This window comes from Myxocyprinus asiaticus, chromosome 4 (assembly GCF_019703515.2).
Source record: "Myxocyprinus asiaticus isolate MX2 ecotype Aquarium Trade chromosome 4, UBuf_Myxa_2, whole genome shotgun sequence".
Classification (NCBI taxonomy): Eukaryota; Metazoa; Chordata; class Actinopteri; order Cypriniformes; family Catostomidae; genus Myxocyprinus; species Myxocyprinus asiaticus.
Window position 1 is genome coordinate 19902702 of NC_059347.1, and position 15135 is coordinate 19917836.

A 15135-nucleotide genomic window follows, 5' to 3' on the forward strand; every position below is an offset into this window, starting at 1 on the left:
ACTATTATCTGTAATAAAATCGTTGTAATCAATTAAATCCAAAATGAGCCTTATATTATTACAAATGTGTCGACCTTTCATAAATCCTGACTGACAATCATCAATAATGGGATCAATACAATCCTTCAGTCTTTCAGCAAATATCCTTGTGAAAATTTTTGCATCATTATTAATCAATGTAATCGGGCGCCAATTTTCTAAAAGTAATACATTTTTATTGGGCTTTGGTAATAAAGTTATCAAACCTTGTCTCAGTGAACTTGGTAAATAACCGTATTGTATAGCCTCTCTAAATACAGCTAACAAAAAAGGTGACAACTCGTTTTGGAATATTTATAAAATTCACTAATTAAACCATCATTCCCGGGTGACTTATTGTCTTTAAGTTTGTTAATACAATGAAGTACTTCATTTAGAGATATCTCTTGGTCACACATTTTCATAGAAGACTCACTTATCTTTTTAGCATCCTCTTTAATAGAATCCAAGAATGACTGTGCATTACTCAATTTGTCGTCATAAGAATACAATTTCTCATAAAATTTTGCCACATATCTTGATATTTCCATAATATTTTCTGTTAACTGTCCATTAATATTCAGTTTGACCATAGATGTGAGTTCTACATTTCTTTTTTCCATGTTAAAAAAATATTTGGTACTTTTTTCTCCTTCCTCTAACCATTTCTTCCTTGATCTAATAAAGGCACTCTTTGCTTTATATTCATATATTTTATCTAAATCTAATTGTAATTGTAATAATTTATTTTTCCCTTCTTGATCTAAATTGCAATTTCCAGAGAGATTTATTATTTCACATATAATTTTTTCTTCATTTTTTTTCTGAATGCGACCTTCTTTCACGGGGATTCGGAGGATGCATGAGGTGTATCCTTTGTGGGTTCTCAAAACCCACAATTCTTTGCTTCAACGGAAATGTCTAAAAAAATGATGCCAGTTTGCCCGTAAATTTGATGTTCAAACGCAAGTAATGTTAATTCCCAAGTTGAAGTACCTCAGTAGATGGGTGCAGAGTATATAATATATATAATTATATTCATATATAATTAAAGTATTAGACTAAAAGTACACCTGTAAAATCTATTTTCTTTTCTCTCTACATCATTATAACTCTTCTAAAATGTACCTCATACATTCCCTTCTAAAGGGACTGTGTTGCCATCTCACTCAAAGTGCTCGCGCTTGTTAAAGAGTGGCGTGCTGTCATAGCAACCATGTTACGTTCCGTTTTCATTTGTCCTACGAAGGCCGTCTCGTTTAAACGAGGCTTGTTTAAAGGAGGACACTCGGTATACAGCAGCCTTCAAAGGACGCGTCCTACCTAGCATGCAGTCTTCCAAACGAGACAGCTTTTGTCATGAACATTTCACTTATGTGGCTTCATGAATTTTATCATCTCTGTAATCTTTATATATACTTTTATAATATGCAATTAAATGTTTTACTGTGCATACCCCTGGCATTTTGTGTTTTATTTTTTGCATTAATACTAAATTAACCATAATACAACGATCATATATATATATATATATATATATATATATATATATATATATATATATATATATATATATATATATAATTGTAGAAAAGTAAACTACCAAGAAAAACTAACACAAGTGCACGAGCACACATTTTCGCGGGGTTCTTCTTCGACTTGCTTGAAACGTTTTTATGGTTTCCAGGCAACAGCAGAGCACCGTGACAAGGCATTTCCGGGCGACGTTCCTGTTCAAATAGAATCCAACATGGCTGCTCACATGTCAAGATTGAGGGGTTGGAGTCGAGTGCAGAGGTTTGATCTAATGTCTGCTTTATTTACGAGCTGTGTGGACGTGTGTCGCATTTATATAAAGCCAAAGAAAAAGGATGTTTGCCTTGGCTTTAATGGAGAACATATATGTATGAATATACATTTGAAATCGTCTCTACTTATGAAAGTGGCTTGTTACTGTGTACATGTGATAAAGTTCAACAAAGTTTCGCGTATGCATCGGTTATTAATATATACAGTACTGTGCAAAAGTCTTAGGCGCTTTATATTTATATAAATATTTATACTTTTAGTGTATGAGTAGGAAATATCAATTTTAGATCTCAACATTACCTTTGCAAATAGAATTCAATAGAAGAAGAACATGGAGCCCTACAACAGATGGTATGGCCCCCACAGAGCTCAACATCATCAAGTCAGTTTAGGATTACATGAAGGGACAGAGGCAATTGAGACAGCCTAAATAGATAGAAGAACTGTGGTGAATTCTCCAAGAAGCTTTGAACATCCTATCTGCCAACAACCAAGAAAAACTGTGTCCAAGTGTACCTAGGAGAATTGGTGCTGTTTTGAAGGCAAATGTTGTCACACCAAATATTGATTTAGCTTTTTTTATTTTTTATTTTTTATTTTTTTATGTTTCTGGACTTGTATGATGTTAATTGATAAATGAAAATTATTTATGGCATTATTTCTGAAGACATCCTCACCAAGCAACATTTTACTCAAGTGCCTAAAACTTTTGCACAGTACTGTGTATATATAAGCGATGCCCTACTTTGAACAATTAAAGTGAAGAAGCTGTGTTGTTATTGCTGTGTATTTGTCAGAATTTTACTGTTGACAAGGTGCACATGCTTGTTTATGTGAGAGTTGCCTCTATAAGCGAACTCTCGCAGTTATTGTTGTTGATTTGTACTGATGCTTTCTTGTAATTCAGGTATGGCATTGCAGTATGTAGGCAGTACAGCAGTGGCGGTGCGTATCCCAGCATGTCTCTGTCCACACCATTACCCGGGATTCCCAAACCTGTCTTTGCCTCTGTGGGTGGCCATGAGAAAAACGAGACAAAAATCACCACATTGGAAAATGGACTTAAAGTTGCATCTCAGAACAAATTTGGTCAATTTTGTACTGTTGGAAGTAAGTATGATACTGCCAGAAGCAGGTATTCTGCTGTGGTGTAAATGAATGATAGAATTAGTTGAACCAAATACCGACTGTTCTTACTTGACATGGTTGTTTTTAGTTTTAGTAAACTCAGGCTCACGTCATGAAGCGAAATATCCAAGTGGAATTGCACACTTTTTGGAAAAGCTTTCATTTTCTGTAAGTACATTTATTATATTTTCAAACTATAGATATTTAAAGTTTGATGTTGGCTTAACAAAGACTGGCCTGAAAGTTTTAAAAAGCTTGAGGTTTGAAGGTTTACACAAAAGTTTACAAACAGACCTTAAAGTGATACAGTTGAAGTCAGAAGTTTACATACACTTTAGCCAAATACATTTAAACTCATTTTTTCCACAATTTCTGACATTTAATCATAGAAAACATTCCCTGTTTTAGGTCAGTTAGGATCACTACTTTATTTTAAGAATGTGAAATGTCATAATAACAGTAGAGAGAATGATTTATTTCAGCTTGTATTTCTTTCATCACATTCCCAGTGGGTCAGATGTTTACATACACTTTGTTAGTATTTGGTAGCATCACCTTTAAATTGTTTAACTTAGGTCAAACGTTTTGGGTAGCCTTCCACAAGCTTCTCACAATAAGTTGCTGGAAGTTTGTCCCATTCCTCCTGACAGAACTGGTGTAACTGAGTCAGGTTTGTAGGCCTCCTTGCTTGCACACGCTTTTTCAGTTCTGCCCACAAATTTTCTATCGGATTGAGGTCAGGGCTTTGTGATGGCCTCTCCAGTACCTTGACTTTGTTGTCCTTAAGCCATTTTGCCACAACTTTGGAGGTATGCTTGGGGTCATTGTCCATTTGGAAGACCCATTTTCGACTGAGCTTTAACTTCCTGGCTGATGTCTTGAGATGTTGCTTCAATGTATGTTGTTGAGATGTTTCCTTCCTCATGATGCCATCTATTTTGTGAAGTGCACCAGTCCCTCCTGCAGCAAAGCACCCCCACAAGATGATGCTGCAACCCCCATGCTTCACGGTTGGGATGGTGTTCTTCGGCTTGCAAGCCTCACCCTTTTTCCTCCAAACATAACGATGGTCATTATGGCCATAACGGTTCAATTTTTGTTTCATCAGACCAGAGGACATTTCTCCAAAAAGTAAGATTTTTGTGTGCACTTGCAAACTATAGTCTGGGTTTTTTATGGTGGTTTTGGAGCAGTGACTTCTTCCTTGCTGAGCAGCCTTTCAGGTTATGTCGATTTAGGACTCGTTTTACTGTGGATATAGATACTTGTCTACCTGTTTCCTCCAGCATCTTCACAAGGTCCTTTGCTGTTGTTCTGGGATTGATTTGCACTTTATGCACCAAACTATGTTCATCTCTAGGAGACAGAATGTGTCTCCTTCCTGAGCGGTATGACGGCTGCGTGGTCCCATGGTGTTTATACTTGCGTACTGTTGTTTGTACAAATGAACGTGGTACCTTCAGGCATTTGGAAATTGCTCCCAAGGATGAACCAGACTTGTGGAGGTCCACAATTTCTTTTTCTGAGTTCTTGGTTGATTTCTTTTGATTTCCCCATGATGTCAAGCAAAGAGGCACTGAGTTTGAAGGTAGGCCTTAAAATACATCCACAGGTACACTTCCAATTCAGTACACTTCCTATCAGAAGCTAATTGGCTAATCGTCTAAAGGCTTGACATCATTTTCTGGAATTTTCCAAGCTGCTAAAAGGCACGGTTAACTTAGTGTATGTAAACCTCTGACTCACTGGAATTGTGATATAGTCAATTAATAGTGAAACAATCTGTCTGTAAACAATTGTTGAAAAAATTACTTGTGTCATGCACAAAGTAGATGTCCTAAACTATAGTTTGCTAACATGAAATCTGTGGAGTGGTTAAAAATGAGTGAATGACTTCAACCTAAGTGTATGTAAACTTCTGACTTCAACTGTAGTTAGATAGAAGATTAAGGGCCTTGTATGTTTGTTTGCATTAAAAAAATTGACTGTTGGAGTTCAAATTAACAAGCATTCTGTTGGCCCATTTGAACATTCCATCTGATCAGTTAGAAAAAACATAGCGCACTAAGTCAGAACAATCTGAATATCTATGCCATGTTTGGTGGATGTAGCTTGAAGTCTGTGGGAGAAGTCACTCTTGTTAAATTTTGTTCTTTGTTTAGAGATTTTGTAAAAACCCTAAACTAATTCTGTGGAATAACAGTACATTTTGACAGTTTCAGAATTGCTTTGAAACAGTTGTTCTGTTTTTAAAATGCCCTAACCAAGCAATTATTCTATCATACGTTAAGTCTACAGCCCAGTTTGGAAGTAAAGATGAAATTCTCCTGACTCTTGAGAAACATGGAGGCATCTGTGACTGCCAAACATCCAGGTTTTAATTATTATTATTTTTTTTATTATTACATAATTTATTCCAAAGCAGTCACATTTACTTCAATACACAATATATCTTGGCTTATTTTCATGACTTGCATTAAAACATCTGATATCCCTAATGAATGATCTTTTTCAATGCTCTTCAGTTTGATCTTAACATTTTATTATACTTGCATTGTGCAAAATTGTTGTTCTGCCATTTACAGGGATACAACAATGTATGCTGTTTCAGCTGAAGTGAAAGGTCTGGATACTGTAGTGAACCTCCTGTCAGATGCTGTTCTACAGCCCCGTTTATTAGGTGAGCACCTGCAAAACTAATGATGGGGTTTGTCATTAAATCTTCTAAACAGCCAATCAAAGATCAAGCAGTCATATGATTCTGGCTAGTTGACAGGTAACATAGACATTAACTTTTTACAAAAATAAGAATTTAGGTTAATATTTATATGAGGGTATAAGGGAAAGTGTATATTTGAAGTGCTGTGACTGGTCAAGAGTTTCCACCATTTTTAATCACTTTTTAAGTAGGGCTGCACCTAACGATTATAATTTTTTATCGATTAATCTAACGATTCATTTTCTGATTAGTCGATTAAACAACTAATTTGTAGATTATTCTAAAGATTTTTTTATAATTATTACTTGATTAATATAACAATTAATTAACCCAAAATAAAAAAAAAAAAAATTGTCTCATTAATATTTCAATATTTTATTAAATCATCTTCTCTTAAACACAAACAAATGTACAGGAAACAAAGTGTGCACTGCACGGCATTATTCTGCAACAAAAATAGCCCTGTCTTAACTGGTAATCTCCATTTTACAGTCCAACATAAAATCTCTCCAAAATAAAAGAACTTGTTCAATTCAAGTAAAAGGAAAGTGCAATTTACATTTAGCAATCCAACAACAAAATAAATGAAACAAATGTAAAATTCAAGTCACTTTCAGGAGGAAAGAGGATATTGGTTTTCCAAAAAGAGGACACCTATTTTTTTTTGCCGGGGGGGTGAGGGGGTTGGAATAATGGTTCAAAACAGTGTTACTATGAATGCAAACTTTAATACAGTGAAAAAGACACTCTATTAGCATAACATAAATTTATATAAATAAATAGAAAATTCCAACATTCTTTTGAATGTCCATGTACTAAAATAAAATATTTGATGCCATGAGTGTACCTTAATTTACTATTACTATTATTTTGAATGGCCATGGAAAATGAAGCAATGTAATAACAATTTTACCTGGTCGCAAAAAGTAGTCTGTTAATTTACCTGATGAACTTTCACCTTCTGCTGACCCTTTATGCTTCGCAGAGCTAATGTGTGCTTCTAAATCACTTGCACCTTTATTAGCAACTGACACATAAGTGCCAGCTTTACATGTCATTCTGCTTCCCACGGATCTCGACCTGGCATGGACATTTTTTGTGCAAATCTTCTGTAAATTTGCACTTTCGTTTGGGCATTGTTTCCATTCAGCTGTCATTTGCTGCTACTGTCAAGCAACTGTTTGATGCAGAACACAACAGCACTTCACGCGTTCACGAAGAGATTGACAGGCAGGAATTTGGCCAAAAGCGAGCCTCTTATAATTGACCAATTAGTGTGCAAGAAGGTGGGACTTACAAAGAGGGGTTAAAGCAATGCAAATATGCGCACGCGCACACTATTAGACCAGATGCACATCATAATGCAACTAAAGCCGAATCCCAGACATTTTCGCAAATTTAGAAATCCCGGCTGGATGCTTTTTTAAGGTCCGAAAAAGAGGACATGTCCGGGAAAAAGAGGACGTATGGTCACCCAACGTTAGCAGCGGTGCAGAAATTACTTTTAACATGGGGGCAATGAGGAAACATTTAGAAAATACATTTTAAGTGACTACTACTAACAGAAACACGTGTTGTAATACTAATATGTCATGCTTGGGTGGAGACAAAAAGTAAACAGGACTTACAGTGCTGCCTTGCTGCCGTCTTGACAAAGCGCTCTGGGATGCTTTCGCTTCAAGTGTTCGTTCATGGCAGTTGTACTGCTGTGATAAGCCATTTCCAATTTGCATAGCTTACACAGCACCACACGTTTTTTTTTAGCTGCAGCTTGTTCTTTGGGGGAATCCATACTTAAACTGGGTGCTGCCATTATAATTACTCCATTGCGACGAGCCGACGCATGTTATGCAAATCAACGTATTTCTGTAATCGATTACGTCGATGAATCGTCCCAGCCCTACTTTTAATTGTGATCAAATAAATTTTGTCAAGTACTAATATTCCACACAGTCCCTTAATTAATTTGAGCTCATAAATCTGCATATGTAATAATAATAATAACTTTGTTTAAACGTTTATGAAGTGTAGCATATCACACTACGGGCACTTCTTGAAATGTAATGTCAGCTACCCTTTTGCAGACGAGGAGATAGAGATGACCAGAATGGCTGTTCGGTTCGAGTTGGAGGATCTGAACATGAGACCTGATCCGGAGCCTTTACTAACAGAAATGATACATGCTGTGAGTTGGCTCAGTTTTTACATGTAAACAGGGCTTGGCAATAAGTTTGGCCCAGGACCAGTGTGAGAGTTTCTGCATAGTTGACAGAACTGTCACATGACCCCATGCCAATAATCTTGCATTTGTTGAACAGGTATATGTGTTTTAATGCCTTGCAAGCTTAAACATTTGGTTTTCTGTGAAGTTTTGAATTGAACAAGGTAAAGTTAGCTGACATAGATGACATTTTTTTTTTAAAGTTTGAGAGTGAATTATAGTGCCAGTCTTTGAGGCATCATTTAGAATGAGTTAAATTTGAAACAAATCAGCAAGGTTTTGCATGCCATAATTTTCCATCAGAAGTGTTTATGAAGTGTATAGCTGTCACAGAGTTACATTTTAAAGCTGAATAATTTCCAGCTATTATTGCAAATTAACACTACATTATCTACATTAAATTAAATATGTTATAATGAAAGTTAAAAAATGAAAAATCTTGAATACAAAAAATATAGTTTTCTTTTTTTTTGACTCCTATAAAAATATATATTATAACAATTGTAGTATAAACATTATAAATGTCTAATATTTATAATGTTACAATTATATTAACTATTATAGATGATAATAAAAAATCCCTTATTAACAGGCTCAGAACTTTGGGGTAAAAATGACAGCAAAAGTGACACATGCCCCCAAAATTCAAAATCTGGGGGTGAAAAAATGCCCCCATAATAAGTTTTTCTGTGTTTTGTTTGTAAAATCTGATGCGTTTCTTAATATTCTGTTCTAGGCCTAGGTATACATATTATTGCTTGGAAACAAAAAGCAAAACAACCTGCCCTTGAAAATCAAATTCGAAGGGCGGGGGGTCAAATATTGCTCCTTAATGGAAAAGTTAATTTATGACACTGCTTATTTGATCCTTATAGTTGAGTCCTGGTAAAGGATATATTCAAATACCACAAAAGTGTAATGTCCATTTTTGGCTGTCGATCATTTAAACAGATTATTTCATATTATGTCTCTCCACTGTTTAGGCAGCATACAGAGGAAACACGGTGGGCCTGCCTCGCTTCTGCCCTGTTAATAACATTGAGAAGATTGACAAGAAGCTGCTTCATGAGTATCTACAGAACTATTACTGCCCAGAGCGCATGGTGTTGGCCGGGGTCGGCATTGAACATGAGCAGCTTGTCGAATGTGCCAGAAAGTATCTGCTAGATGTTAAACCAGTTTGGGGAGTGAGCACACCTGCCAACGTTGACTTGTCTGTAGCACAGTACACAGGTGGCATTGTTAAGTTGAGTAAAGCTTGGATGGCCAGCAGACAACGTGTTTTATTTTAAAGGTCCCAAAATGACTTGACTTAAGCTATTTGTCTCACCTTAGATGGTGAAGGACATGTCAGATGTGAGCTTGGGTCCCACTCCCATTCCTGAACTAACCCACATCATGATTGGTTTGGAGAGCTGCTCCTTCTTGGTTGGTTACACAATGCACAGTGTTCATTATAATGAATATTTGTCAGCCATATCTATTTTTGGCACACTTGCTAGAAGTGTTTTGAGCTGATGTAACCCTTTTTGTTTGTGACTGACAGGAGGATGACTTCATTCCCTTTGCCGTCCTCAATGTGATGATGGGAGGTGGAGGGTCTTTCTCTGCTGGAGGTCCAGGAAAAGGCATGTTCACTCGTCTCTACCTTAATGTGCTCAACAGGTGTGGCATCATCTTTAAATATTTATCATCATTATGCTGAGCACAAAATTTGATTTGATTTATATTTTTCTTCCCTGATTTTCACAGAAAAGCAATTAATAGTGACTCACTTTAAACCCTGAAGGATCCAAAAGTTATAAAAGCTGTCCATGCGACATGAGCGTCATATTCCAGGTTTTGGCGAGAAATGAACCGAAATGTAATTTAACAGAGAAACTCGCTCTCTGCATGTTAAGTAGTGCATGAGAGAAGCTCGTTCCTAATAGCTTTATTTATTATTGTTTTGGCTTTCGCGAGGTTTAGGTGTGAGCCATTGTGAACAGGTTTCTCTCATGCATTCATGACAAGCAAAGGAGAGGTTATTGTATGCCTTCAGAATATTTGGAATTTGATGCATAAGTTGCATGGACTATTTTAATGATGCTTTTGGGTCCTTTTTTCAAGCTTTAAAGGATTAGTTCACCCACAAATTAAAATCCTTATGATTTACTTACCTTTAAGCCATCCCTGAGGTGTATGACTTTCCTTCTTCAGCAGAAATGAAGTAAAGATTTTTATAAGCAGATTTCAACTCAGTTTGTCCATACAGTGCATGTAAACCGATGCCATCAGGCTGCTGGCTGTTTGACGGTCCAAAAGGCATATTTAGGCAGCATAAAAGTAATCCACACGACTCCAGTTGATCAGTTAATGTCTTCTGTTGCAAATCGATAGGTTTGTGTAAAAAATAAATAGAAAATTAAAACTTGTAACTTTTAAAATCACTTCCTGCCAGCAGTCAACACATCAGTGACGTAAGTGCAATGACGCACTCACGCAAAAAGTCGGAAGCACATGCTTTGTTTACAACAGAAGAAAGAACGTCATGCGAGAGTTAGTTCATTTCAAACAGCAATACAGTGCTGGGCGGAAGCAACAATTTAAAGTTAAAAATCTTTTTAATTATTGATTTGTTTCTTACACAAACCTTTCGGTTTGCTACAGAAGACATTGATCGACTGTAGTCATGTGGATTACTTTTATGCTGCCTAAATATGCCTTTTGGACCATCAAACAGCCAGCAGCCTGATGGCATCCATTAACATGCATTGTATGGACAAACTGAGCTGAAACCTGCTTATAAAAAACTTCACTTTGGTTCTGTCATACACATCTGGGATGGCTTAAAGGTAAGTAAATCATGAGAGAATTTTAATTTTTGGGTGAACTAACCCTTTCAAGGGAGTCCCCATCAACTGCCATTGCATGGAAATCAGGGATTGTAACATTTTAAAAAATGATCTCCTTTTGTGTTCCACATAATAAAATCAAGGTTTGGAACAACATAAAAGTGAGTAAATAATGCCAGAATTGAATTTTCCCTGTGGCATTGAATTGCACTGCTACAGTGCATCCGGAAAGTATTCACAGCACTTCACTTTTTCCACATTTTGTTATGTTACAGCCTTATTCCAAAATGGATTAAATTACTTATTTTCCTCAAAATTCTACAAACAATACCCCACGATGACAACGTTAAAGAAGTTTGTTTGAAATCTTTGCAAATTTATTAAAAATAAAAAACGAAAAAAAAAATCACATGTACATAAGTATTCACAGCCTTTGCTCAATACTTTGTTGAAGCACCTTTGGCACCAATTACAGCCTCAAGTCTTTTTGAGTATGATGCTACAAGCTTGGCACACCTATTTTTGGGCAGTTTCTCCCATTCTTCTTTGCATGACCTCTCAAGCTCCATCAGGTTGGATGGGGACCGTCGGTGCACAGCCATTTTCAGATCTCTCCAGAGATGTTCAATCGGGTTCAAGTCTGGGTCTTGCTGGGCCACTCAAGGACATTCACAGAGTTGTCCCGTAGCCACTCCTTTGTTATCTTGGCTGTGTGCTTAGGGTCATTGTCCTGTTGTAAGATGAACCTTCGCCCCAGTCTGAGGTCAAGACCGCTCTGGAGCGGGTTTTCATCAAGGATGTCTCTGTACATTGCTGCATTCATCTTTCCCTCGATCCTGACTAGTCTCCCAGTTCCTGCCGCTGAAAAACATCCCCACAGCATGATGCTGCCACCACCATGCTTCACTGTAGGGATGGTATTGGCCAGGTGATGAGCAGTGCCTGGTTTCCTCCAGATATGATGCTTGCCATTCAGGCCAAAGAGTTCAATCTTTGTTTCTCATGGTCCGAGAGTCCTTCAGGTGCCTTTTGGCAAACTCCAGGCGGGCTGTCATGTGCCTTTTACTGAGGAGTGGCTTCCATCTGGCCACTCTACCATACAGGCCTGATTGGTGGAGTGCTGCAGAGATGGTTGTTCTTCTGGAAGGTTCTCCTCTCTCCACAGAGAAATGCTGGAGCTCTGTCAGAGTGACCATCGGGTTCTTGGTCACCTCCCTGACTAAGGCCCTTCTCCCCGATTGCTCAGTTTGGCCAGGCGCCCAGCTCTAGGAAGAGTCCTGGTGGTTCCAAACTTCTTCCATTTATGGATGATGGAGGCCACTGTGCTCATTGGGACCTTCAATGCTGCAGAAAGTTTTCTGTACCCTTCCCCAGATCTGTGCCTCGATACAATCCTGTCTCGGAGGTCTACAGACAATTCCTTGGACTTCATGGCTTGGTTTGTGCTCTGACATGCACTGTTAACTGTGGGACCTTATATAGACAGGTGTGTGCCTTCCCAAATCATGTCCAATCAGCTGAATTTACCACAGGTGGACTCCAATCAAGTTGTAGAAACATCTCAAGGATGATCAGTGGAAACGGGATGCACCTGAGCTCAATTTTGAGTGTCTTAGCAAAAGCTGTGAATACTTATGTACGTGATGTTTTTCGTTTTTTATTTTTAATACATTTTCAAAGATTTCAAACAAATTTCTTTCACGTTGTCATTATGGGGTATTGTTTGTAGAATTTTGAGGAAAATAATGAATTTAATCCATTTTGGAATAAGGCTGTAACATAACAAAATGTGGAAAAGTGAAGCGCTGTGAATACTTTCCGGATGCACTGTATATAAGCAAGGAAAGGTTTATAGCAACGTGTTGTCTTTTGTACAGGCATCACTGGATGTACAATGCTACCTCTTTCCATCACAGTTATGAAGACGGTGGTTTGCTGTGTATCCATGCAAGTGCAGACCCTAGACAGGTATACAAGTTATATTTAGGGATAAAACATACCTAAAATACATGTAAATTTGAATCAGTTGAGTTATTTGACTGTCGTCAATTACTTTTAGGTGCGGGAAATGGTGGAGATTATTACACGGGAGTTCATTCAGATGACTGGGACAGCAGAAGTAAGACTGATTCCTTTTTTTTTTCTTTTTCTTTGTAGTTTGTTGAGATACAGCAGTCAGAACATGAAATCTCTTTGTTTTCTGTAGGTGGAGCTGGAACGAGCCAAGACACAGCTGAAGTCCATGCTCATGATGAACCTGGAATCACGACCGGTCATTTTTGAAGACGTTGGTCGACAAGTACTTGCGACAGGCAAAAGGAAACTCCCACATGAGCTTTGTGAGCTCATCAGTAAGTACTGATGACATTTTTAAAGTGTACATGTCACTGAATGCTTTATTTAGCTAATATATTTACAATTGCATTACATATACATTATTCTCTTAAATTATGATATTACCCCTTTATCATTGTATTTTTTCCTGGAGGTGCTATTCTTTATGCATCCTAAATGCATTAAAATGGTTTTGAAGTATCTTTAGAAATGTTTAATCAATTTGTTGACTTTAAAGAATAGTTCACCCAAAAATAAAAATTCTCTCATCATTTACTCACCTTCATGCCATCCCAGATGTGTATGACTTTCTTTCTTCTGCTGAACACAAACAAAGACTTTTAGAAGAATATCTCAGCTCTGTTGGTCCTCACAATGCAAATAAATGGTGACCAGAACTCACAAGGTCCAAAAATCACAAAAGCGGCGCAAAAGTAATCCATATGACTCTAGTGGTTAAATCCATGTCTACAGAAGCTATATAATAGGTGTGGTTGAGAAACAGATTAATATTTATGTCTTTTTTTTTTAACTTTTAATTTCACATTCATCCACCTACTGGTTGGGGCTGTTCAAATGTGGAGAATGAGATTAATAGTTAAAAAGGACTTAAATATTGATCTGTTTTTCACCTACACCTAATCCATAGAAGATATGTATTTTACCACTGGAGTCTTATGGATTACTTTCATGCCTTTAAATTGTGATTTTTGGTGCTTCAAAGTTCTAGCCACCATTCAATTGCAGTGTTGCATTGGATGGACCAATAGAGCTGAGATATTCTTCTAAAAATATTGTGTTCAGTAGAAGAACTGAACACATGCACATCTGGGATGTCATGAGGGTGAGTAAATGATGGGAGAATTTAAATTTTCAGGTGAACTATTCCTAAAGAAATTCATTTACAGACTTTTTTCCTGTCTCTTTGTTTTAGGTAATGTTACAGCCGATGACATCAAGAGAGTTACAACAAAAATGCTCCGTAGTAAGCCTGCAGTAGCTGCACTGGGAGATCTGACGGAGATGCCCTCTTATGAAGACATTCAAGCAGCACTCACTAGTAAAGATGGACGCCTGTCTCGCATATACCGCCTGTTCCAATAGATCAACGGCTGGCACCATCTAGAGGCAAATATGAGGACTGAACCCACAAATACTATTCTTTTACTGACTGGAACTTAAGTGCAATGCTTAGAAGGACTGTGGTTGCATGTCACCTATACAGTGTTTAGAATTTCAATTTAAATGCTGGGTTGATAACTTTTATATGACAAGTAAAGGGGCTGAGTTCAGTTTCTCTCCTGAGAGGCTGGTGTGTACTTAAATTTTGCATGATTTTGTTTAACCTATGTTTTAAAAGTGAAATAACATTGTCACTTTTGACATTTCCTGTTGAATTAGCAAAATGGTCTTGCTGATTGTGTTAGGCCAAAAATGCTATTTTTTACACTTCTGCGTTGCAGTTTATACATCTGGTTAACATAAACCAGAAAGATATTCAGTACATTACATTGTGCTTAGAATATTTCACAAACTAGCTCTATAAAGAACTCCCAGACATACATTATTCATTAGATATAATTAAAATAGTAATGTATTACATTATCTAAGCAGAATGACTAATACTGTTCACCTTCCATTTACTACAGCAGAAAAAACAAACATGGAACAGGATGATGGGTCTTAAATGTATTCTTATGCTATAGTCTGTTGATTTGACTGTATTGTATACTGAAATAACTGTAATCATGAACCACCTCATGAATATCAACATCCATTTTTGCTAGTTTATCCCACCAGTTTGTCATATTTATTATCTTGCCCTTTTTTCAGTGACTGTGTCTGTCTGCTTACTGTTTTAGTGAATAATTCTCTGTTGTAGGTTATTCAATGGGTGGATCTGTCATGAGTAAAACCCTCATATTCCCCTGAAAAATAAAGGTTTGATTCTGTGAAGTTCTTTAAATTAAAACTTAGTGCCTCTGTTTGGAGTAGCATACTAGCATTCTACTTAATATTTCAGCAGTATTTACTATATATGCTGTGCACAGTGCACTAAATGAAAATTTTCT

General features: G+C 37.0%; 1 protein-coding gene across 2 annotated transcripts; it reads left to right on the top strand.

Annotated features, from left to right (window-relative positions):
• The first annotated feature begins 1750 nt into the window (after window positions 1-1750).
• On the top strand, window positions 1751-15033 carry LOC127439439 (mitochondrial-processing peptidase subunit alpha-like). 2 transcript variants are annotated; one of them, XM_051695650.1, is made up of 13 exons: window positions 1751-1815; window positions 2735-2937; window positions 3044-3123; window positions 5247-5329; window positions 5541-5635; window positions 7759-7859; window positions 8879-9140; window positions 9229-9323; window positions 9442-9560; window positions 12607-12697; window positions 12789-12848; window positions 12936-13080; window positions 13998-15033. In XM_051695650.1, exons 1-13 carry the CDS (start codon window positions 1769-1771, stop codon window positions 14165-14167), a joined length of 1551 nt encoding a protein of 516 aa, XP_051551610.1. In that variant the 5' UTR covers window positions 1751-1768; the 3' UTR covers window positions 14168-15033. The 2 variants fall into 2 exon arrangements, with proteins under 2 accessions (XP_051551610.1, XP_051551615.1); XM_051695655.1 differs by having other exon boundaries at window positions 1813-1922.
• Window positions 15034-15135: the final 102 nt, after the last annotated feature.

What these genes read in the sequence shown, in the direction of transcription:
- LOC127439439 (XM_051695650.1), top strand. Translation starts at nt 1,769, where the DNA reads ATGGCTGCTCACATGTCAAGATTGAGGGGTTGGAGTCGAGTGCAGAG. An exon ending in TACCTTAATGTGCTCAACAG is followed by an intron (nt 9,561 to 12,606) that starts GTGTGGCATCAT and finishes TCTTTTGTACAG; the next exon opens with GCATCACTGGATGTACAATG. An exon ending in AGATGACTGGGACAGCAGAA is followed by an intron (nt 12,849 to 12,935) that starts GTAAGACTGATT and finishes TGTTTTCTGTAG; the next exon opens with GTGGAGCTGGAACGAGCCAA.